Source organism: Equus quagga, chromosome 4 (genome assembly GCF_021613505.1).
Source record: "Equus quagga isolate Etosha38 chromosome 4, UCLA_HA_Equagga_1.0, whole genome shotgun sequence".
Classification (NCBI taxonomy): Eukaryota; Metazoa; Chordata; class Mammalia; order Perissodactyla; family Equidae; genus Equus; species Equus quagga.
The window spans coordinates 37,800,392-37,825,761 of NC_060270.1; the positions used below are offsets into that span (position 1 = coordinate 37,800,392).

A 25,370-nucleotide genomic window follows, 5' to 3' on the forward strand; every position below is an offset into this window, starting at 1 on the left:
GCGGGGGCGGCGCGGCCCGGGGCGCGGGGAGCCGAGCGGCGGGCGCCGGGGCCGGCATGGCGTGGCCCTGCATCAGCCGCCTCTGCTGCCTGGCGCGCCGCTGGAACCAGCTGGACCGCTCCGACGTGGCAGTGCCGCTGACCCTGCACAGCTACTCGGAACTCGAGAGCGAGGAGCCGGGCCCGGGCGGCGCCTCCTCGCGCAGGGGCCCGTCCCCCGCCGGCGCCCGGAACCCCAGCCGGGACGTGCCGCTCACTCAGTACCAGCGGGACTTCGGCGTGTGGACGGCGCCCGCGGGGCCCAGAGATGCGCCGCAGGAGCGCGGGCCGGGGCCAGGCGGCCGCAGGGGCAAGCCCCCCGCGCCCTCCGCCCGGGGGGTCTACGTGCTCCCCATCGGCGACGCGGACGCGGCGGCAGCAGCGACCACGTCGTACAGGTACAGGGCTGGGGGCAGGGGAGCGCATCGTATCCAGAGCCCGTGGTCGGAGGAGACTGAGGCCAGGAGCCATGAGGACCAGGGTGGGTGGGAAAGAGGGGGCGCCTGGAGCTACCATCCTACACGACTTCGAGAGCGGCAGGTGGCCTCTCAGGTCATCCCCTTTGGTCCCTGGGCACTGCATGCGTCGCCTTCGCTGTTCCCTGACCAGCCTCAGAGTGAATGAGCACCTTCGGGGACGAGTGGCTCATTACCTCACTCACAGCCCGCTCCCCTTGTGGGCAGCCCTGCCAGAAAGCCCTGCCTTTGACCGAGTTAAAATCGGCTTGCTTCCACCAAGTGGGCCTAGCCATAGGCGGAGTGCGCGCAGGCCACCTGCCCAAGCTCCCTCTGGCCAGTGCCCTCTGGGGGGGCGTTAATGGTGAGGACCAAGAGGGCTCCCGAGCCGGTGGTCCCCTTGGGTCCCACAGAGCGACTGAAGCCCGTTGACTTGGCTTTCGCTGAGGACAGGTCTGTGGGTCCTCCCCACCCACACCCCCGCCTCAGCGCTGCCCCGGGACACCTGAGGGCCTTCTGCCTTCTTTCTCTTATTACAAAAGTAATATGCACTCACAGTAGGAAAACCGGAAATGACAACAAGGAAAATTAATATCCCCTAACTCCACCCCAAACTTTCTAGCCCATAACCTGCATTTGAGTGTATATCCATTTATAATTCTTACATGGTTAGATTCTTACTGTGCACGTCATTTGCACCTTTGGTGGATAGCTGCCCATGTTACCAGATGTTCTTCCGCAAGGGGAATTTTAATAGACGTGCAGCACTTTATCGGCTGGGTATACATTTATCCATACATTGATCTATCTAGTTATCCATGTATAAATCTATAGATAGATCAGTATCTCCAAATATTTTTAATCTACTCTCACGGCATTGAATATTTAGTGTATTTCTAATTTGGGGCTATTAAAAACACTTCCTTTGATCCAGTTACTTCACTTCCAGGAGGTTTCCCTACAGGTGTTGAAGGGGTGGCAGCTAAGGGTCATCCGTATAAGGTGTGCGCAACATTGTACAGCAGCAGGTGGAAACAATCCCACTGTCCTCTGCTGTTGGATGGTTAGTTACAGCTCCACCGTAGGCTGGGCTACTGGGAAGCCCAGGACGGCCTGATAACACACGATCTCCAATAGGTACATGTCAAAAAAGCAAGATGCAAGACAGCGTGTCTCCTATGTGTGTTTTTAAAAGGGACACTGATATACACAAGTCTGCTCAAATAAGCACAGGCCATCTCTGAGTGAGGCAATGGTCACCTCTGGGGAGAGGCAGGGAGGGGAGGGGGATGGACGCTGCCAGAGCAGGAGGAGACTGACTTTTCACTCTGTCTTTTGAACCGTTGCTTTTTTTTTTTTTTTAACACGTACATGTATTGCCTTTAAAAAAACTTTTTCTTAGAGAAAAAAATACCTTCCGTCATAAGCATCCTTAGAGCTCAGTCTTTGCTCATACCATAATTTCTTTATAATAAATTGCTACCTGTGGAATTAAAGGGCCAGAAAGATATGAACTTTCTCCCTCAATTTTATTATTTTAAAAATCAACTGTATTGAGGTATAATTTCCATACGGGAAATTCATCCCTTGTAAGTGAGCCGCTGGATGACTTTTGTACACCCCTGGGCACCACCACCATTGTCAAGACATGCAGAACGTTCCATCTCCCCAGAGGCTCCTTCCTTCACAGGTGGGCAGCTGTTCAGGAACTTGTCGGGGAGCGGTGGTTGCAGGGTGGGTCTTGTGTTCACGGAGCTCAAGCTGAACTGCCACAGCGCCTGTGGGAATGTCGCGGGCAGAGCAGACACTGAGTCGCAGCGCTCGGGCCCCAGCCAGGCCATGGATGGTTCCGACCGCTGCCGGATGGGGCTCTGAACCAGCTGGAGCGGCCTGAGTGGAGAGGTCCGGGCGGCAGAGGTCGTGGGTGCGCAGCCCCTGCAAATGGCTGCTGTGCAGGCGCCAGGAGCAGGACAGGGCGGAGCTGGCAGGGAGCCAGCTTCAGCGCGGGGGAGGAAGCTCTCTCTGCTCAGCGGAACCGCCTGCCTGCCTTGCGTGGTGCTGAGCTCCTCCTCGTGGGCGTGTTCACGCAAAGGCTGGGCGTTTAGAAGCAGTCCCTCACCCGCGTTGAGCAGATGGCACCCCAGCTGCAGTGACACTAAAGGTACCAGTTATTTCTCTCTGCTTAGCAAGTCCCAGGCACCAGGCTCAGGACTTCCCACGGATTCCCTCCCCAGGCTTCCCAGGAAGCCTCTGGAATCACTTCAGTTCCTGCTGTCCCCATTCTGCAGATGAGCAACTTGAGCAGCTGGCACAAGGCCACACAGAGCAGGGAATGGAACCCAAGTGCGTCTCGCCTCAGACACCCCACAGGTTATCGTCTCCCGAGATGCGGCCTCCTCTGACTCCCTTCATTTCCTGCTCTGCGTCCTGCAGCAATGGCAGAGCACTGGCCCGAGTGCGACTCTCTGGACTTCTCACTCTCTGGTGTATCAGCTTGGAGGGTCCCTTGGCCTCTCCAGCCTTTTCTTCATCTGAAAAGCAGAAACAAGCTAGAGTTTGGCTGCCTGGGCCCCCACACCCCCAACTCTGGCAGAGACACAGGACCACTGCTGAACTTCGCTCCCCCCAGTGCCACGCCAGCTGACCTCTGGGACCCTTCACCTCCCACACCTGGCATGAGCCTTCTTGCAAGATGCGCATTACCTGAGCACGTTGTTTAAAGAAATTCCAGAGCAAAGAAAATGCCCACATTAGGGAACCAAAGGTACCAGTGCTTGGCCCACGCCTCTCCCCCAGCAGGTTCTTCCTCGCTCAGCCCCTGGTCTCCACGTGAGAACGGACCTGCCTCACTGGCTCGGCCAGGTGGGCACAGCAGATCCTGCCCCCAGCCAGCCTGCGGCCCTCCTCCTGACCAGCTCCTCCCGGTGCCTCCCCTCCAGAATTCCCTCTGCCCAGCTTCTAGCTCCACCCACTTCTAGAAGAGCGCCTTCCTCAGTCATCTCCTCTTTCCTTCCTGGGAGAGGCAGTTAAGGGCTGTGAAAGTGTCACAAGGCTTGACTCCCACTTCCCAAGCGCCCCACAGGAAGGCTCAGCACTTCGTGCCTGTGGATCTGTAGCCCCCTTTCCCGCAGAGAAAGCTAAGGCTCAGAGAAGTTACGAGATTTGTTTGAAGCCATGTTGGGCTGAGAACCCAGGCCTCCAGAGCCTCGGTCCAGGGCTCCCCACATTGCCCCAGGCGGCCCCTGCCCCTCAGTGGGGGGATTGCAGCCCTCAGGGTCCAGCTGAGGCCCGCATGAGGTGGACAGTGTGGAACCTGCCTGGTGAGAGGAGGCACACAGTGCACTTGGCTAGTCTTGTATTTTTATTATCTTCTTTGGCCAGAGCAAAGCAGCTCTGGGCAGTCACCTCTTCTCCTGGGCAGTCACCATGTCTGGCTGGTTCTATCTTTGATGTCCCTTCTCCATCCCCACTGCAGCCCCGTTTCACCTGGGCTCCAGCACCAGCCCTGCCCCAGGAGCAGCCACAGGCACTGCTCTAGCCCTTGGCTCTGGTCGCTTCCTGCTCTGGGACCCCTGCAGCCACCCTGTGGCAGCAGGTTTGGGCTGCCAGGCCCAAGGCTCAGCTCCGTTTGGTGACAGAAGGGCACGCCCAGGGGAGGACTGCTTCCCCAGGAGAAACAGAGCAGCAGATGGCTCGAGCAGCTGGCCTTTGGAACCTTGTGGCTTCAGAAGCAAAAATGATCCGATAGGGCCCTGGCCCAGCTCGCCTCCTGGCACCCGAGTGCTGACCCCGGACAGACACAGCTGCTTCCTGCATTCTCAGCCTGCCCAGTGGTGCCCAGCTGTGCTGCTGCCAGGGAGAAAAGGCCACTTTGTTGACCTCAGGGCCTGACACCTGGCCAGGGCTTTGGGTGGGATAAGACAAGAGTGGACCCAGCCGAGATGTGGGTGCTGCCCCTGGCTGGAGAACATCACCTCGGCCAGGGGCTCCTGTGGACACTGGTCTCTGCCTTCCGAGCTCACCATCTAGTTGGGGAGTTGACAGAATTAAAATAGGTCTTTTTCGTTCAGAGGAATTGAGGAATTAAGTTGTGTTCAAAAGAATGCTACTCTGAGGATGTGGAGCTGGGCTCTGCCACCTTTGTCCCTTCCCTCCAGGGAGCCAGTTTTACCAAACGCAGACCAGCATCCCATGCACGAGAGTCCACGTGCAGAGCCGTGCAAAAGCCAGACCATCTTGTAGTTTTTTGAGATGGTCACTATGGTTTATTCTCTTTTGCAGGAGTTAAGACAAATTATTAAAAAGTAAACACTGAGCCTTATTTTTCCTTCTCAGTCGTAACCAGGGGTGGAGGACCTTTGCTGTGCTGGGTCCTGTCCAGGCCAGCTCCTCCTCTGGACATAAGGGCTGCCAGTGACTTGGGCTGGAGGTGAGCAATTGGTCCAGGGCCTCCAGGGCTCCTCAAAGTGGCTGCAGACAACACAGGGAGCACTGGAGGGAAGGGCTGGGCCTTGTCTCTGAGGCCCAGCACATACCAGGTGCTGCGAGTTTGGGATAAATAAGATCTGGGTGCTGACTGAGCTCTTCCCCAACTCCCTGCACAGTCTGAGCCTGTTGCTCATCTGCAAAGAGGAAGTAGGTTTCCTCTCCTCCTTCCTTCCGGGATCAGGGTGAGGACTGCGCGGTGGAACACTCAGAAGTGAAGGGCAGGTCAGCTAAGGCCTGCTGCACCCTGGAACTGGGTCTGTCTGGGGTACGCACTTTCCCTGCTAGTTCGGTCTCTGGAGGAGAAAGGTGCACTTGGAGCTGAAGCAGGATCTCAGCAGTGGATATTGGCCAGGAATAGTCCAAGCAGCATGAGGCAAGGGCACTAACCCCGGGGGAGTCAGGGGAAGGGATGGCTGACCCTGGGCAAGGTTGTGACTGTGCTCTCTGTTCCAGACAGGAATTCCAGGCCTGGACTGCAGTGAAGCCATCGAGATCCAGAAAGGCGAAACCCGCCACCGTTGTCACAACCCACAGCTCCGGATGGGAGAGCAGCCCCGGGGCCAGTTTCCAGGTCAGCCTGAAGCTCCAGGCTGCAGGGCTGCAGGGGTGTGGGATGGGGCCTTTTTCCAGGTTAGGGACTAGGAGTCTTTTTGATGGTGTAACGTGGCATTAAGGCCAGGGACAGCTGTGTCTGAGTGCCCAATCGTCCCTCAACAAACAGAAAACCAAGGTCCGTCTTTGTCATTAGCCAGGTGGGTGTCCCCCTAGTGCTGGCTTCTCTGGGGGAACAGTCTCTTCCCCTCCTAAATCCCCATCTTACCCATGACCACTGGGCACTAGTGACAAGCCTTCCCAGGCCCTAGCTCTTGTGTGAGAGAGAAGAGAAGATGGAGGGGAGGTGGGGACGACTCAGCTTCCTGATTCCACCCAAAGGGGGCTTCAGGGAGCAGACTGCAGGTCCTCGTGCCATCCAACCTACTAAGGCAGTGACCCTGCCCAGTGTGGATGTTCCCCACGGACCATTCGGGAGGATGGGAAGAGGGAATTTTTTTCCTGGAGCTGAGGGGAGGGGGCAAGTCGAGGAAAAGGCCCACTGATACGTGGCCACATTTCATTTTTCAGGTCCCTGAGGCGAGGAAGAAGTTTGCTCCTAACCCCTCAGCCATCTTTCAGACTTCAGCTCCCCGGATCCTCAACGTGTGACTGCCCACCAAGAGGAGAGTGCCACGGGGTGGGTCAGAGCCCGCTGCCACCAGGGGACGGGGTGAACTCTCGGACCGGACGCTCCCCTGCTGTCAGAGGAGGGGAAGGGTCCCTCTTGTCACTGTGGGGCACCATTCCTCTCCAAGCTGCCGCCAGGGCTGCGGGCCTGGTGCAGAGGCTCAGACGGACACGGCACCACCCAGCTCCACTCGGGGCCTCAGCCATCCTCTTCTTCCTCGAGAAGCGTGCAGAAGGCTTCAGATCTGTTTTTAATTGATCTTAATTTTGGCCATCCTTCAGTTTTTAAATCTGAAGAACTTGAGGATCAATTCTTTTGTGAACTGAATTGGTCCATCGGGGCTGAGGAACATGGACATTAACAGGTTCTCGAAAGAACCAGTTATGTCCACTTTGTTTTCCCAGGTTGTATAATTTATAACCTATGGTAACCCAAGGTGCTGTCCTTGGATAGTCCTACAAATGGCCCCACAAGTTCAAGGTGTAGAAAAAATCTTAGGTGGTCACCCACATGGGACTCATGGTGATGCTGAGTAACCAGCAAGGAGTTTCCAAAAGAGACAATATCAATCATAGGGTTTCAATGTCAAAGACGTAACTTCCTTATGGCCAAGGTGACCCTTAGGTTTAATGAAACATTTCTTGGGAGAGTGTTTGATGCACTGAATGAATGAATGACTTTGACCTTGTGGTAGCTTTCTGAGCCCATTTTATTACTAATTCTAATTTTTTCCCTTAACATATTGATGACTAGAAGGGAACTACCATACACACTAAGAATTGGGAGCACTTTTGGGAAGAAGGCAGCATTAGCCTCGTTTCCTGAAAGACCTCAAAATGTCATCTACAGCAACCTCTGCCCTCACGCCTGCCCTACTTTCATACTCTCAGTCACAGGGAGCTTACTACCTGTTGAGGAAGACAGCTCTCTCCAGACATTTGTGCTAAATTCCAGCCAGTGAGGCCACATGGAACAAGCCTGGTCCCCTGTTTGCACAGCAGTCCTTTAAACATTTGAAGGAATTTATGTTCCTTCTTAGAGACTAGGGGCACAAGCTTTGGACAGTTTTTGGCAAGGAAACTCAGGATTTCCCCGTGGGTCTTTATCCCTCTCCATCCCACACGGGCTCCAGTCTGGTGAGCACTTACTTAAGCTGCAGGAGGGGGATCTGGGTTTTGGAGCCGCCTCAGCGTGGAGGCGAGGCCGTGTTTCCAGCTCAGGCTGCAAAGGGGGCCATCCCCTGAGGTGCTAGCTCCGGCAGGCACAGCCCCTCCCTCACTCCAGCAGAGGAAATGCTCGGAGAGAATCATTTGAAAGGGAAAACCAAAACCATATGGTTACACAAAGGTTCTATTATTTCAGACGTCATTGGTTCGCATGTTAGATGTTTTGAAGAGAAAAGAGCCTGCCCACTGGGCATTCTGTGGGAAGTGCACAGATTCACTGTACAATCTCAGATCTTACTAAAATGCAGAAATGCACTGTTTCCATTTCTTGTCACTTTATTTCTTTAATTATAAACGAGCACCTTCTCATACGTCTTCCTGTGTCCTCCTCTTGGTATCGAGGACTTTCACGTATCATGGCCACTGCTGGTGTCCCTTGGAGGCTTGTGAATCCTGAGAACTCTCCCTTTGGGCTGCAGGCCACACTGGCGTTATCGATTTCACAGAAGCCACCAACCTCCCCTCTTTCACATGTCTCCCTACTCCCCACCCCGGGAGCCTAGGACAAAAGGACTGTCTTTGAAGCTAGTCGTGGGCTCAACTCCTGGCTTCTCCACGCCCGAGCTGTGAGCAGCTGAAGCTTCCCGTTTCCCTATGTGCACAGAGAGGCCAGCACCCGCTGCCGTGCTAGAGCATGCGTTCGCGTGCAGGTGCGCAGACAGTAAATGCCGGCAAAGCACAGCTGCTGGAGTTCTTCTTTCCTGCCCAGGCGCCCTTCCCCCCTCCCAGCGAGCCGGCTCTATTCTCATCCGCAGCTTTGGTTCATCTGACACCACTGACAGTCCTTCCCTCCAGAGCTTGTCACACTGCACAGCTGGCAGTGCCCTCCCCTCCCCCAGAGCCTGCCCGGGAAGCCCAGTCATTCTTTTGCTCTATAGACAGACCCATCAGCTCCGCTGGCCGTCGGCTGGGACAGAGCAGGGTGCCCCTTCCTGGCAGCGTTGACTCCGCAGCAGCGAGGGGGGGGGGGGGGGGAAGCACCACTGCCTCAGGCCTGACCGCTGGGAGACAGGTGTGCCTGCTCGACATCCTTTTTAGAATGCACCAGAACAGAAAGCTTTTCACAAACACCCCAACCCCATAACCTTTCTTACTAGACTTCATTAACTATGAGGAGATCTGGGTTCTGAAGAAGAAACTGCTTTCTACGCCGTTGTGGGAAGGCCTGACATCGTGTTACTGGAGTGGCCTTGAGAAGCAACTGAGACAAGTCTCAGCTATGTGGTCCCAACACATATACATCATACACACAATATACGTAGATAGAGACAGAAACGCACTGGGAATATTAACAGTGGTTATCTTTGAGAAGGGGAATTATGGGTAATTTAAAATTTTTTACCCCTTACTACATTTGCTAAAGTGTCTATATAATAAACATTTTTGTATTAATTCTGTAAAGAGAAAAGTTTTTTAAAAAATAAAAAACAATCTGTTTGCTAAGTTCAGCCAAAGAGTCCACTATTAATCACTCCATAACCAAAGTTGGCGCTGCCACGCGCTGCCTCCACCAGCCATGAGGATGCGCTAGGAGGCCCCAGTGCAGCAGCCCCTGAGGTCCTTCCACCCAAAGTCATTCAGACCTGAGTCCCACCGCTCTGTGCTCCCTGGTGCTTCACACTCAGAAAAACTCATCACAATACCAAGACTTTCATTTCTCTAATAACTCCAGGGTTTTAGGCCAAACTCTAAAAAGCATCTTTGAGAAAACCTTGGCTCTGCTGGCTGGTGGCCCTGCAGCCCACCCTGGGGAGATGGGGGCCGTTCCCCTGGGAGCAGGGTCACCTCCGCTGGCCCCATGCACACAGGCTCCTTTAGTCAGTAAGAGGGAGTCCCCGACTAAGGTAGCGCCTGTGACAGTGAACTTTAACGATCTGTTCTGTGACTCCTGTCAAAACCATGGCGGCGACAATTAACAGGAAGGGATCTCTGCAATGGCCCTACTCTCCTTGCTCCAGACCACTCGCTCCCCAAAGGCTGACAGTGGGTGAAGTTGGGTCCCAGGAAAGCTACCTGCTTGGGCTGCATCACATGCCTCCTCCCCAGAACCGCTTGCCGTTGAAGAGCCAAACCTTTCAAAGCCTTTAGTTCTTCATGGTAGATATAAAAAGTGGTCATTTCTGAAATGTCTCTGCATTTTTTGGTAATTTTTTAGACATCATGACAGCAGATGGTCAAAGCAGGACCAAGTAATTCCTTCAGACCTCAGCACAGGCAAACCCAGCACACCAGAGCGTTTCTCCTGGACCACAGCGCTGTTTCCTGCTCTGCCTTGGCTCTGAGCTCACTCAGGGAGGCGTCCTCTGCCCCAGGCTGTCGGAAAGCATTATGCCCAGGGTCAACACGGATCTTCCAAAGGTTTTTCAGACTTTTATGTAACTGTAACCCTTTATCTCGCCGTAGCTGCAAATTCTTTTTGAAAAGAAGTGGAAGAATTAAACACACAAACACCTGTACCTTTGCCCCATCCCAGCTCTTTCTGACCCGAGGCAAGGGGAATCCTCCCAGAGGGTAGTGCTTCACACTCAGAGAAACCCATCACAAATACTAAAAGATTTATTGTAGATATTTTTGTTCCACAATTATGTTACACGTTATGATACAAATACATGTGAGACATTAACACATATGGGGACTGTTAAATCATTTAACTTTCTTTTGCTAAAAGGTAATTTCCTTGGGCGTTCATACCTGTAATAAATGACTCAGCTCTCACTGGGATCGAATCCTCCACCCTGTTGGTCTCAGGCACAGTCCACGCTGAATGCCTCTGTACATGTGCCAGTAACCCCGCTTGGAGCAGTTCACGTACAGACTATCTGAGCCTTCACCACTAAGCTATTTTATACTCAGCCAAGGCATGGCCTAGGCCTAACCAAATAGATTTCCTTCTGCATTTGCAATCCCCAGATGTTGAATAAAAAGGGGCGATTTCTCACAGTCACCTCCCTCCTTCTTCTTCTGACTCAAACATCTATAGGACTCATGAAAACATGAATTATGTTTCGTGGATAAGTTTCTTTGACTGTGACTCACAGGTTTCAAGTTTTCTTCGAGAAGATTCCTAACAGAGTAAATTCTTTCCTTTCCTTCCACATAGACTGTTGGGAAGATGGGGACAGTGTGTCTAATGGAACTGGACATCACTCAGGGCACTGCTAACCTTCCTCCTCCTACTCACCTCTCCTCCCGTTGAGAGGGGCTCTGCGCATGCACGCAGTCTGTTCTCACCGCTTCTGAGCACTGACATCCCTGTCTCTCAGCTTCAGCAGTCATTTCTCTACCTTTAAGGCACTCACAAGTGAGTGTTTCTTTGAAACACTTTTCTTCTTGGGAAAAACTCCTTAACAGAGAAGAAGAGGACACCAAATACACTGATAGGATGAACAACCCCAGCAGGCCCATCCCAGGGGCTGCTCCCCATCAGCCACCCAACATGGATTCAGTAGCAGAAGCTCCTGCAGACCATGCAAATGGTGTGGAACCAGCTCTCTGCCCAGGACGTACGCAAAGCTGGTACGCGTCTGCCAAGTGCCCAGGTTTGTGGGTGCTGTCTGTGACTAACACATCACTAACATGACTTCTTGGTTATAGTGAAACCTTTTCCTGACTATTCTGGGATCTGTGTGTCCCTTCACAGTGCTCTGAGACTGGTGGTAGCAATGCTCCTGTGCCTCATGAAACAAGAATTCTGTTCTGTTTGCAGCCTCCCAGGCTTTTATTTTTTCTACACGTGATTACCACTTCCTGTAGCTCATTCACATGGGCTGACTGTGGATCCTCCACACCACGGGCACCCGCTGAGTGCTGAAGGCCAACCCTCCTCCAGATGTTCCTAGGTGACAGCTGGGCTGCCTGGAACCCCAGCCCACAGAATGGGTGAGATCTCTAGTCCACCAGACTCACTTTCTGCCTCTTGGAGGGAGACTCAGGCCCAAGGTGCCCCCGAGGACACCCAGAGGAGAGAAGGACCTGATGCATGTGGCCCGGCCCAGCTCTGAGACTCTCACGGAGCCTGCACAGAGAGTGGACAAATGCAAGCTGACAGAGCATGCATCCACTCACAGCTCCACTCTAAAATGAGGAAACACACTTCTGTCCTAAAAGGATCTGATCTGGGACTGAACGCTCTGGTGTTACACTGCATTAGGTGGAGGTAATGGTTTGGCAGCCGTGATATTCTGAGGCACACAGAAAACAACCTCCTTCCCCAAACAGAAGAGTCAGCACAGTTCAAAGCTTCGGATGCAGCTTCAAATCCTGCTTTTCTAGGGGCATCTTCACTCCATTCACTGATCTTCATTCAGTATCCCCATGTGTTTGTTTGTGAGGAAGTCCAGAAAGGGAATGTTGCAAATGGCCTGGTGAATATTACTCACTGTAATTTCTTTGGGAATCCTGGTCCAAAAAACAAAGGGTGTTAGGTGCAGTTCTCTTGACCATTGCACAATTTAATCACTTAATTTATCAGAAGGCCCACCCCCCTGACACGGGTTCTAATAGAAGGGGACAATGATGAGTGACAAGGCCTGATTTAGGGCCATGGGGAAAGGAGTGGCAGGAGCGCTCTCTCTCTCTCTCTCTCTCTCTCTCTCCCCTTCCCACTGATTCCTTTTCACTTTGGCGAAGATCTGGCCCACCCTCTTGACAGTCAGCCCTATTCACGGCTCAAATCTGACTTCCCAGTCACATGCATGAGATGGATTTCAAAAAGTTGGTTGAATGGTTAAGAAAAAAAGAATCTGAGGGTTGAGAAAAGAGAAAGGAAGTAAAGTGCACAAGAGAAAAGATGATATTTCTATAATTCAGTCTTATAGTGAAAGCTGAGCCAAAGCACCTCAGAACTCTGGGACCATATTTCCCACCTCTTGGCAACATGGGAGAAGGAGCTATGCCAGGCCAAATGTGACATTAGATGTTCTTACCAAAAGCACCCAAGTCGCTGTACCTCCACAATCAGGACCATGGAGGGAGCCAGGGCCACAGAAGGCGCTCAGCCCTGCCTGGGTTTCAGCAGCACAGTAAGCGGCATTGCTGAACTCCTTTGTTCCCCTCTGTTTTCTTAGAGCTCCCCGGCACTGCCAGAGGCATCATATTCCCGTGAAGTCTGACCTGACAGTCCTCCCATCAGGCCTCTTCGGGTCCTCACGCACTTTGTTACAATTTTATAAATTTACGACAGCCTTTAAACGCAATGGGATAAAATTTTTGTTTCCTTTGGAAGGAATGCCAGGATGTGGAACAAGGGCTACCTGTCTACCATTCCTAAGAAAAGAGAGAAATTCAGTGTCCCAGTCAATGATGATCAGAGAGCAGTGGTGAGCCTGTGGGCTTTACAGCCAATGAGATCTGAGTTTGAATCTGGGTTCTATCATGCACTTCTGGGAAAGCCAGGGAAGATCACCTTTCAAAGCCTGGTTTCCCAATTTCTAAAGGGAGTAAGACTTCTGTGATGAAAAACAAATTAGATAACATATGCAATCCTGGCCCCAATATGTGACACATAATGGACACTGTCATTATCTTGACCTGCAAAGAGCTCGTATTTGTTCAACCAACCCTGTAACCTAACTGAGTCCTGCTGAAGAGTGTCTGTGAAGCAGTGATTGGGAAGATACAGGCCTCTGGGCACAGCTGAGCTTTCACAACCAGGAGAGTCTCTCAAAATGACCAAGCAAAACCTGAGTCTGTCTGGCACTGAGAACGTCCCAAGCACTGACACCTCCATCTCCTACTGCATTGATGCAAACCTAAAACATCCTGATGGGCAACCAAACTGTCAGGAAATATCTGTAAGCCGGACATCACCGACTAAAGAGGTAACGGTACCTGTTGTGAGATGCTGTCTGGTAGCCAACTGCCAAAGCCTGTCTCAGGATGTCGTTCACCAGCTGCTCCGTGGCCTGCGACAGAAGACGCTGTCACTCTCAGAAATGGCCATCTGCTCGCTGACAAGGAGGGATGCACCTGACCCCATCCCACACCCTAAACTTTCGAAACAGTTCTATCTATGGATACAACTGATGCTTGGGTACAAAAGTCCTTAAGGAAAAATTAAAGGTCCGAATAATGGACCACGAATAATAGGTTACAATGATAGAGGCCATGATTCTAAGAAATTACGAATGGGGGTAATTTTCATTAATCAGACATTGTTTTAAAGGAAAACAGGGGAGGGTTATTCGTCAGGTCTCGCTGCTACTGGAGAGGATCCCCCAGGAAAGGGACTGTGAGCTGGGCTCAGGCTGGGTAAGGAAAATAGTTTTGTCATCCCCCTTCCAGGGATGGGACGGCTGTGGCTGTTTCTCTGTTGTTGTTGTGACATGTGGAGTAAAGCTTTGCTTCTGTCACCTCCTCAAGCAATGAGAGCACTGACTGTCACCTCAGACTTCTTAAAAAGCACTTGAAATGGCACTAAAAAATATCATCAGAGTGACTTCAGCACAGAAATTTTTACTGCAGATGCTTCAACACTCAGAGGAACGAGTTTAGTTCATTTAAAAATCAGAAGAAAAAAACGAGAAAACTTTAAGCCTGAATAAGATGAGAAATCTTAAAACCTGTCATCTCAGTTCCACTTCTGTCCTTGTCCCTTACTCACAAGAGCCTGGGATCAGACTGTCCTGCTGGGCCAGCCCCTGAGGGCTTTAGCCTCTAGGGTGGCTCATGGACCCTCTGCTGCCAGCAGACACCCACCTTTAAAATCATGTCCTCCACCACCGACGCATACACGTTCTTGTGAAGCGCCACGGGCTGCAGGGTGATCCCAATCTGGAAAGGCAGAAGAAAACCACTTGTTCCTATTTCTATATTAAAAACAGCTTCTCTCCAAACAAGCAGACTTCTCTGATATCCAGAGAGATGCCCACTGGAAGATAACTCTACAACTGTTCTGGATAAAACTCGCAGGGAAGGAACACAGAATATAACCACTGAAAGTATATGATATGCTCTTTCTCCACGTTTCTGAGTGATTATTACAAATGCTATTAAAACCCTGCTTTTATACCTAAATCTGTTTCATTGGAGAACACTGTCGGGATTTGCCACGAATTCTCACAGTGGGTTTAACAAGTTGGAAAGCCCTATTGACTCTAAGGCCCTATTTGCAGAAGCTGATGAGGATGCACTTGGAGCTGCGTCTTGCCCCGTGTTTTTCTCCTGGAAATGAACAGAAACGCTGTCTTTCCCTCCGGGTCTCAGCAGCTGTGCAGGTGGCGACACCGAAGAGCTGCTGAGTTCCATCCTGTGGGTAACTGACTCTCCCGTAGCACAGGGCAGTGTGGCGCACCTGCCCCAGGCACGGCACTCGGGAGCTAGACACACATCAGGGAAAGCTCACACGCGGAAGCATAACTTGGAAACATGAGGACGTGCCTCATGAGGGAAAGGTGCTGCCACTGACACAAATGAGAAGAAAGGAGATGAAATGAAAAACTGCCTGTATCTAGCTGCCTTGGCTTCAATTCCATGTTCAAGAAGCAATCTTTTCACAGGTCACTAATTTTCTTGCCCAAGGGCCCTGCCGTGGGCAGAGGGGTGGCCCAGAGAGCGTATCTCGATGTACAGGCAGACGTAAATCACAGATGTACTTCACCAGGAGAGTCTGGTGTCAGTTTATAAGGCTGGCCGTCTCAGCACCTCGCACCTGGCTTGTGATCTAGCAACATCACAGGCCACAGCACCTACCTTCTGTGTGATGTCCCCAATGAATTCAGACCCTGGTGTTGGTGGCAGGTAGAATTTCATCTCTTCCTGTTTCTCTTCCTGCTCTTTCTTGACGTTTATCTTGAACGGCTCCGAGAGGTTGAGGATATCCACCTCTTCCTCGTTCTCCGGCTCTCTTTTCTGAAACTGTTGCAGGTCCTCCAGTTTGCGGCAGAGGCTGTCAGCAGAGGAGAATGACGACGGGCACTCTAAATGAGAGGTAAGCAGTCTTAGGACAGCTGTGGTGACGAAAGAAAAGGACTTTCCATCTCCATAAGGCCAACAGTCTGAGGCTCAGTAAGTATCAAGGGAGCTGACCTTCTTTCTGGTTCTAAAATTCTATGGCTCTATAGTCATGAGAAATGGTAATTCATGAGGCAGACAGACATCTCGTGTTAAGATAGATGTGATGTAACCGCAATCTCAGACAAAATGACAGAACATCATTCTGACTTCTGCTGCCCAAAACTAGGCCATCCTCCCAACCCCAAAATATTAAACTGATTGTTTTCATATTTTAAATTCGGGAAACTTAGAAATGCACAGTGAAGACAATAACAATCACTCGCATGCTCACTGCTCAGAGGTAAGAACTGTTAACATTTCAGTAAACACTGTGCATCAGCCTTTCATACGTTGATTTATACAAAGCCTGACAAAGAGGATCAGAACTGTAAAGGCAGCAGGGCTCTAGGAATCTTCTAGCGCATCCCCTTCACTTTATGGATGAGTGAGGTCCAGACCAGGTACAAGACAGGCATTAGGGCCCCAGGCAGGGCGGTGGCAGAGCATCCAGCTCCTGGCTGCTTCTGTTTTACTGACTGGGCGCTCAGAAACTAATCAGTGATGTCAACAGAAAGCCTAGTACATGTACAGTATCGTGCTTCACGTAGAGCACCAGTGAAGCACGGAATAACCAACACGGTCTCTGCTCTCAAAGAGCTTAGACATGTAAATCCCACCAACCCTCAAGATTCTGATGTTAGGTGCCACCAGAGGCCAGAGAAAGGAGAGGTCACCCTGCATTAGGGCTCTCAGGAAAGCTTCACGGAGAAAATGGGACCTGCGCTCAGTCTGAAAGGACCCTCACACCATCCCTGGGCTCCCAGTTCCCTCAGCCTGGGAGGTGGGGCTTCTGTTTTCCTACAGAAATGAGGTTGGGAGGAGAAAACAACCCTCCTTATTCTTTAAGGTGAAAACTCAAAATATTCTTCTCCACACACATCCTTTATGCCCCATCCCCCGCCCCATACAGCACAGCTGTTTGTGTCTTTAATATAAAACAATTCATTTCATCTGCAACACTACGATTTGTCTAGGTCGTGCCTCCAACACTGGGCAGTGCACCTCCTAGTGAGGTTAGAGACACAGCACCAGAGAAGACGGCATCCCCGTCTCCAAGGAGACTGCAGTCTCGTTTATCAGGGCTGTAAGGTCACAAGGGAAGAAGTCACTTCCACCTGGAGGAGAGGAAGTAGATCAGGAGAGTCTTCAAAGAACAAATGGTGCTGAGGAGGGGGACGCCTGAACACACAGCGTGTGCCTGCTGTATGGCATGGGCTGGAATGTTCCTGGCTGGGGCACAACACTGGGGACACTTGGGCACAAACAGTTCTGCAGGGATTGTACTGGGGGGAGGGAGGAAGGACACATGGCCAGAGGTGAGCAAAGGCTCTGTTCTCCAAGGCAACTCTTGGAGTCCTCGGTCCTGTCACCTCAGCTGAAGGAGAGAGCACTGAAAACGGCTGGGGTTGAAGCGGCCCGAACACCACAGAGGCCGAAGAGATGTGAGTGTGTTCCATGGAACCAGCTCTCAGGCTGCCGACGAGGTTCCGCGAGTCCGCCGACGGCTTACCTGGCTCGCTGACGGCTTACCTGGCTCGCTGTCGATCTGGGTCAGCACATCCTCGATGGAGTCCCCATCACTCCTCAGGCTCTCGGGATCCGGCGGGGTGTAGCCGTGGCAGCGACACCAGTGAGCAATGTGCTTGGTTTTGAGGGGAGTCAGGTGGTGAAATCTTGGGTTCTTCTCCAGTATTTCTTGTAAGACTTTTCGCATTGTCATTGCTCTTTGCCACTTAAAAAAAAAAGTTTTGAACCATAACAAAATTCTTTCACTTAGGAGCGTGTTCAAACAAATCACCCAGTTGTAAACAACCATGCTAACTTCACTTGTTAGAATCATTTTTTCCTAAGGAAATGATTACTCCTCAGCTTAAAAAAAAGTAAAAGAACTTCCACCTAATGCTTATAAAATTAAACTGAAACTCCTAGGTTTGGCCTATAATGTTTTCACCTGGTCTCAACCTATGTTCCCCCCACTTTCCCTCCTTCCCCAACTTTCCCCAAGTCCATCACACTGACATTCTTGCAGCTTTCCAAGCACGGCTTCGTACATGCTCTTTCCTCTTACACCCCACTGTCTGGCATAGTAGCTGCCACGTTAAGTACTGAATAAATACTTGATTTCATTTTAATATACTGAAATTCATAAAAAATTTTTAGAAACTTTTAGCAATGCAGGAAGGAAAGTAGACCTCTCAAAGGCTAGCTACAGGTCTTTGAAGAATGAGATATTTTTAAGTGAGAAAAAAAATTCTACGATCAAATATTTAACAAAATATGCTGCAAGTGTCATTGTTTCATATGACAAGGTTTGTGGAGGCAGCCAGGATGCATGTGGGTTCTGGTTCCTTCTCCCCCCAGGCTCTTGGGTGGCAGTTGGCATGTTAAATAGGCAGACATTGGGATTACCTCAGCCGCTCTCCTTTTTCCAATGTTCCAGCCGTAATACTGCTCCACAGACTTTGCAGAAAAACAGCTGGCATCTTCACCTAGAAAGCACATATCCAGCAACCTCTGAATAAAGTTGTTATGACTTAAATAAAATCTTTTTTTTTTGAGGAAGATTAGCCCTGAGCTAACATCTGCTGCCGATCCTCCTCTTTTTGCTGAGGAAGACTGACCCTGAGCTAGCATCCGCGTCCATCTTCCTCTACTTTGTATGTGGGATGCCTGCCACAGCACGGCTTGATAAGCGGTGTACAGGCCTGCGCCTAGGATCCAAATCAGCAAACCCCGGGCTGCCAAAGTGGAGCATGCAAACTTAACCACTCTGCCACCGGGATGGCCCTGATTTAAATCAAATCTTATTTGCTGGAGGCATGTCCAAAAGTTTCTTCAGACCTCTTTACTGGATATATGCTCGTTCCTGGGCAAGTTCAGAGGCAGCATAACAGAAAACAGAAGGCATCCCATTTGTGTGTACTCAAAATGCCCCTCCGTGGGCAATCATCGACTTTGGTAGGGCAAGCTTCATGGTAGGTGGTACCTACTCGACTAAGTGGAACTGGCACCCCACTCGGAGTGGGAGCAGCAGACCTGAGACCCAGCCCTGGCCTTGCCATTGGCTCACTAAGTGGCCTTGGGCAATCCACATCCCCTCTCTGGGCGTCAGTTTTCTCATCTTTCAAAGGAGACTGTTAGGAAAGATGGTCTCTGAACTGCCTCCCAGCTCTCTTATTCTCTATTTATATCAAAATTTTGCATTTTTTTCTGCTGGGCTAGGAAAATGTTACTGAAAGTTTACTTCAAATTACCTCGAAATAACCCCTTGAACTTCAACCAAGAAAAAAAAAGGAAATTTGTTTGCTCTAAGAGCTGGACAAAAAGTGAGCAGGGAAGTCTGTGGCTGGCCTGTCACTTTCGCATTCCATGAGCTCGAAATGACAACCTGCCGCATCCCTTCTCTCCAGCTGCTCATGGTGCCCCTGCCCAAGAGCATACACCTCAGGACCCCAGGCTGCCTGGCCCTCAGGAAGGGCTGTCGATTCTGTCAGATCAATGGGGGCTGAGAAGCAGACCACTCAGTCTTGCTAACAATGGGCAGGGACAGAGCAGACTTCACTGCTGGAGGTCTTGATAATCCTGCATTTCTACAAAGTGAGCAATGAGTGTCAGATGAAAGATTACTGGCTTTGGAATCAAAGAGAACTGGGTTTGTATCTGCCTCACCACCCAGAGCTAGCGATGTTGACTAAGTTTACTTAACCTTGCTTACCCCCGGTTTTCTCATCTGTAAAATGGAGATGATACCACCCATCCCATGGGAGATGATTAAATGAGACAGTAAATGTAATGAGCCTGCACGTAACAAGTAGGCAAATACTAATTCCTTTCCTTATTAATAAACATTAGAAACTAACGCAGTTTTAGTTATATATAGATTTATATTTACATAAAATAATAAATGTAAAAAATTCCTTCTACAGATCAGACACAGTGAAAACAGTAAAAGACTGACTGGTTGTCCAAGATATGATGAATTCTAAAACACTGCAAATGAGCTGTAGCTAAAGCTTCTTAAGATAACTATCACATCAGTATTAATTTACAATACCACGTGAATTCAGTTGACTCAATAGCTTAAAAAAAGGATCCATATTTTCAGTATAATTGTCTTACTTTTTGCAGTGATTAATGGAATCTTCTTAACTACTGCTGTTAAGAGTTGCTGAATAGTTTCTAAATGGTCAATCCTGAGGATAAAAGAAAATAAAGTAGTAAATACATGTAGCAGTTTCTAGCCATATGTATACACACATGAGTTTATGTACATACTCCCCCTTTCCAAGGGAATTACCACTTGAACTAGTTATATCGGATGTCTTTCCCTCCATAGACAGCCTTCTTTATAAACCAAGAGCATTCTATGCTCAAAAAGAAAAAGTCAAGACTAAATAAATAGATGAGATGCCAAGAATGGCAAATAATGCAAACATCACATTTTATCTATATTTTTATTTATTTTTTTTAAAGATTTCATTTTTCTTTTTTCTCCCCAAAAACCCCCAGCACATAGTTGTCTATTTTTAACTGTGGGTCCTTCTAGTTGTGGCATGTGGGATGCTGCCCCAGCATGGCCCGATGAGTGGTGCCATGTCCACACCCAGGATCCGAACTGGCAAAACCCTGGGCCGCCACAGCGGATTGCCCAAACTTACCCACTCAGCGACGGGGCCGGCCCAATTTTATCTGTATTTTTAAATTAAATAGCCACATAATCTTTCTGCAGCGTGAGTGCCACTAGAGCAGAAAATTCTATCACACAAATGCCCACGTCAGGGTTGTTACAGTTCATCCCATCACCTATCACGTGGAAGTAGCTAGGTTTCTATTGTCCCCGGCAGTTTCAGATACTTCAAAATACATAGTCAGAGGCGTGTTCCCAATTTGGAAATTAGAAAATCTCACCAAGTCTTTTTCAGAAAAAAGCATGAGTTTGCACGGCCCACGAAAAGGAAGCTGTTTAAGATCAGGCAGGTACGTGGAGACTCAGACACCAAATGTACATACATCTGAGTAATGACATTACGAGAAATTCTACCCCCAAGGATTCAGCACAGAAAGTCCGTGTTGGCGAGCCCAGTTGGAGGGAGACGTGTGATTCTACCTGCACTTCTGAGCGACAGATCAAGAGCTGTCCCAGGTCACGTCACCGTGCTAAATGAAGACTCGTGAGCTGCTGTCAAGTGGCAATACGTGCTCACTACACCCGGACAGAAGGTCTCCACCCATCGAGGGGCTTAACTCTAGACACACACCTCTACAGAGATGCAGCTGTCACAGGAATCGCTTTTAAAAAGTACCATAAAAACCTGAAAGCAGAATCCCCCAAGGAAAGACTGAAATAATTACTTAATGACATAGTTTCCCAGCTCAGAACTTTCTTCTGTTTTCACTGCTGTCTGCCCCTCCTGAGAGGGGCAGGTCGGCCCAGGTGTTTCTGGTTCAGTCTTCACTACAAGGGAAGAGCAACAAAGAAAGAGCTGTCAGCGTTCAAGGATGGAAGGACACGTGCAGGCAGAAACAAAAGCGCTTCCACTGAAACTCAGTGAGGAAACTGCCACACCAGCTGCCGCGGGACACAGCCAGGGACTGAGATGGTGCCTACCATCACAGGACCAGCAGACAAGGGAAGAACTGTTAGCCTGGGTCTCAGGAGGAGCAACGCCAAGCTCATGACAAGGCGGGGCAATAAAATGACTTTTTAGATATTTCTTAAAGGGCCAACCACACTGCTATGTGAGATCTCTCTCTCTGTCTCTCTGTCTCTCTGTCTCTCTCTCTCTCTCTCTCACACACACACACACACACACACACACAGCCTTGAATAACGCCACATTAAAATACAATGCTGGCTTGTTCTAAGGATATCATGTCTCCAGCTAAGTTTGTCACCTTCCAGCATTATCTTAGTGTTCTGAGACACAAAGCAGATAGCAAAAATCAGATCCACTGTGCTTGGAAATATCCATACTAATCACGTTAGGCTTATAACAGTCATGTGTCGCTTAACGACAGGGCTAACAACAGCCGAGGACTGCGTTGTTAGGCAATTTCACCATTGTACAAACACAATAGAGTGCACCTGCACAATTCTAGATGGTATAGTCTACTACACATCTACGCTCTATGGTCCTAATCTTATGGGACCTCCGTGGTATACATGGTCCGTCACTGACTGAAACGTCCTCATGCAGTGCATGACTGTATGACCAAAGCTACTGACGGAAGACAGCAATGTCTCAGGTGCATGTGTCTTCCTTTACTTCCAGTTTTCTTTGACCAAAAACCCTGACCACACATGTACCATTTCTGCATCAGCTTCCCTCCCTTCAATCTTTCTCCTTACAAACCATCTTGTACATCAGAACCAGACAATTTCCCAAGGACCTTTATAGTGTCATTTTCCTCCTCAACATCCTTCAGTAGTTTCCTATATAACAAGGGTCTACAAATGAGATCCACTAGTATATCCTTCCCCCCTTTTTACTGATGCATAACTTGCAGAAAATGCACAAATATTAAGTGTACAGTTTAGTAAATTTCATCTATGCATATACCTACCTATGTACCCACCATCCAATCAAGATACAGAGTATTTCCAGTACTCAACCAGGCTCCCTTACACTTTTTGCAGTTCCTCCCTGTCAAAGATAACCACCTTTTGTCCACTTGGAATTTCATATAACTGGACTCACAGTGTACTTACTCTTCTGTGTCAGCATCTTTTTAGCTATTAAAAATAACGATGCAGGGCTGGCCCCGTGGCCTAGTGGTTAAGTTCGGTGTGCTCTGCTTCGGCAGCCCAGGTTTGTGGGTTCAGATCTGGATGCGGACCTACACTACTCATCAGCCATGCTGTGGCTTCCTCCTCTACATACAAAGTAGAGGAAGACTGGCACAGATGTTAGCTCAGGGATAATCTTCCTCACTAAATAAATAAATAAAACAATGGACATTCTTGTATATGTCTTTTGGTGGACACATGCATGCATCTCCTAAAAGTGTATTTGCTGGAACATAAGGCAGATGCATGTTAACTTTATTAGAAACTGCCAAACTGCTTTCCAAAGCGACTGTTTCAATTTACAGCCCCACCAGCAGTGTATTCAAGTCCCAGCTGCTTCACATCCTTGCCACCACTTGGCACTACCAGTCCCTTTAATTTTGGTGATACAACAGTATCTCACTATGGTTTTAATTTGCATTTCTTTGATGACTAATGAGGTTGAACAATTTTTCATATCCTTAAGAGGTATTTAGATATCCTCTTCTGTGAAGTACCTGTTCACATTTTTTGCTCTTTAAAAAAAAAAAAATCAGTGTCAGTCTTTTTCATATTGATTTTTTTTTTTTTTAGTGAGAAAGATTGTCGCTGGGCTAACATCTGAGCCAATCTTCCTCTGTTTTGTATATGGGATGCCATCACAGCATGGTTTAATGAGCAGTGTGCAGGTCTATGCCCAGGATCCGTGAACTGGGGCCGCTGAAGCAGAGCACACGAGCTTAACCACTACACCACTGGGTCAGCCTGATTTTTAGAAGGTCTGTGTATATTTTGGATATGACTCTTTTGTTAGATGTATCTACTGCAAGTATCTTCAAGTATGTGGCTTGACTTTCACTCTTAATTTTGTGCCTCTGATGAAGTGAGGCAGTGGTAATAAAGTCCAATTCATCAATTTGCTTTTTTTTTATGGCTAGTTTTCTTGTGTGTTCTATCTACAAAATATCTTTGCCCAAGGTCATGAAAATATCCTCATATTCTCTTCTGGAGGCTTTATCGTTTTACCTTTCACATTTAGGTCTATGATCCAACTCAAATTAACTTTTGTTTCTGGTGTAAGTAAGGCAGGGGCCAAGGTTCAGTGTTTTCCCAAATGGATATATCCAATTAACCCAGCACTACTTCTTGAAAAGAACAACCTACTGAGTTTGTCATAAATCAGGTGACCACATACGTGTGAATCTATTTCTGGGCTCTCTCTTCTGCCCGTTATTCTGTCTATTCTTGAAGCAACAGCACACCTCAATTCTGCAGCTTTAGAGTATACCTGGTGGCCCAAGTCCCCGCTTTCACTCTCAAGACTGTTTCGGCTATTCTAGGGCTTTGCATTTCCATACACATTTTAGACTTAGCTCGTCAATTTCCACACACACAAAAACAACAAAAAGGGATTCTGATTGGAGCTGTATCGAATCTGTATGTCATTTTTTGGGGAAGAATTGATAATATCAGGTCTTTCAGTAAATTAACATAATTTATTATATGTACAATAATTTGTAATTTACTATATCTATAATGGCATATCCTTCCATTTATTTAGTTCTTTTTAATTTCTCTCAGAAATGTTTAGTAGGTTGTTAACATTTAATTTCTGTAGGAGTGACCTTGCTAATTTCACTGGTAGCAATACCAACCCCTATCATTACTGTAGATGTTACAGAGGTCAAATGTGTTGCTCTCAACCACCGCACTATCTCAGTCTACTCAATAGTCAGAAATGTCCCCACTGCCAGCTTGTCAAAGTCTGGCTCTATCTAAAGCTCCTTTAGCACCACTATCCATCTCAAGTGAGTCCCTCTAACTGGTCTACTCCCCCAAATAAGCCCTGAGGCCTTGTCTCTACTGTCCCCTTAATGCAGCATGTCCCTTGACCTCTCCACAGCTAAAGATGCTTCCCCCTTTTAAAGCCCAGGTTATAAGCCACGTCCCATACAAAGTCCTCTCCCCGTCCGCAGCCCACCAACCCTGACCAGACACCCCAGATGGAAGGATTTCAGCAAGCATTTTCCAGATCACTTATCTAGCACTGGTCAATCATTGCTTGCTGTCTACTGAAACTCTCTTCAATCTGATTATAACTTCTTGGAGGGCAGAAATCTCTGCATTTCCCTCAACGTCAAGTCTACTATAGAAACACTTGACATATTTTTGAAGTGACTGATTCACAGATGCTGAAAATTCAAGGGACTCAGATTACAGCAATGTCTTGCATAAAACTTCTGGGCAAAAATACCATGAGACACCACGTACCTTTTGTAACAGTTGCTGGAGCAGAGCTGGGGACGACTGGTGTCGGGGCAGCAACAGGCAGAATGGTAGGGGATTTGCTGGCAGAAAATGACTGAACCACTAACAGGCAAACAAGGAGGGGAGGATATAAGAAATATAGAAATTATTTTAACAAGGATGATCTAACTCCCAGGGGATAGCCCATTTTAAACTAAAAGCACAGAAACAATTCCAGTAGAAGAGAAATGGTACGGTGCTTTTTTAACAGAGATTTGATGAGGTGGGCTGTTCACTACTAGCGGGGGCTTGTTACTAAACTAAGAAAATATCAATCCAATGAACCTGAACTCTCACAAATGCTAAAAACGTTCCCCTTCTACCCCACTTCAGAAATGGGCAGCATTTAGAAGCCAATGGCCCGTCTGGGCTTTACTTTCAGTCCTAGAGTCAGTGCTCTGAGTTCAAGGTGCAGGGACACTGCGATAGCTGACAGGCAGGCTGCACAAGGGAGGAGCAGTCACCAACTGACAGAATACGGACTGTCCCCACAAGACAGACCCGGAGACAACCACAACCCATGGCTGAAGGACTTACCTTTATTCACAGGCATCAGTATAGTCTGCACGCCTCCCGACGTATTCACACTGAGGGGTTTGAGCTGGCTGGGGATCGTCAGGACTGCCTGCTGGGGATTGGATTGGCTGGAGTGAATCTTTAACAATCCTAAAATAAGTTGGAAGACAAGGCTGAGCTGAAGATCAGATGCTTCCTTACATTTCCTGCCCTTTTTAGCACTCAGTTGAAAATTCCACAGGAGGAAGCTTTAAGACATCTACCCTTTTAATAAACAAAGAGCTGGAAGCATGAGGCAAT

At 49.0% G+C, this 25,370-nt stretch overlaps 2 protein-coding genes across 4 annotated transcripts in view; one reads left to right on the forward strand and one right to left on the reverse strand.

Moving 5' to 3' along the window:
• Positions 1-13: 13 nt before the first annotated feature.
• Positions 14-8,987, forward strand: MAP6D1 (MAP6 domain containing 1). Its single transcript, XM_046657716.1, has 3 exons — positions 14-436; positions 5,435-5,552; positions 6,104-8,987. Exons 1-3 carry the CDS (start codon positions 57-59, stop codon positions 6,182-6,184), a joined length of 579 nt encoding a protein of 192 aa, XP_046513672.1. The 5' UTR covers positions 14-56; the 3' UTR covers positions 6,185-8,987.
• Positions 8,988-9,967: 980 nt separating this feature from the next.
• YEATS2 (YEATS domain containing 2) overlaps positions 9,968-25,370 on the reverse strand; it is a 100,505-nt gene continuing 85,102 nt past the window's right edge. For all 3 annotated transcript variants that reach the window (XM_046658411.1, XM_046658412.1, XM_046658410.1), the window contains 10 exons: positions 25,092-25,220; positions 24,519-24,617; positions 20,834-20,936; positions 19,601-19,674; positions 17,891-17,970; positions 17,012-17,213; positions 15,119-15,345; positions 14,126-14,200; positions 13,259-13,332; positions 9,968-11,827 (listed from right to left, as the gene is read on the reverse strand). In XM_046658411.1, coding sequence (XP_046514367.1) covers positions 11,719-11,827; positions 13,259-13,332; positions 14,126-14,200; positions 15,119-15,345; positions 17,012-17,213; positions 17,891-17,970; positions 19,601-19,674; positions 20,834-20,936; positions 24,519-24,617; positions 25,092-25,220 — 1,172 coding nt within the window. In that variant the 3' untranslated portion in view covers positions 9,968-11,718. The remainder of the gene's footprint in view (positions 11,828-13,258; positions 13,333-14,125; positions 14,201-15,118; positions 15,346-17,011; positions 17,214-17,890; positions 17,971-19,600; positions 19,675-20,833; positions 20,937-24,518; positions 24,618-25,091; positions 25,221-25,370) is intronic.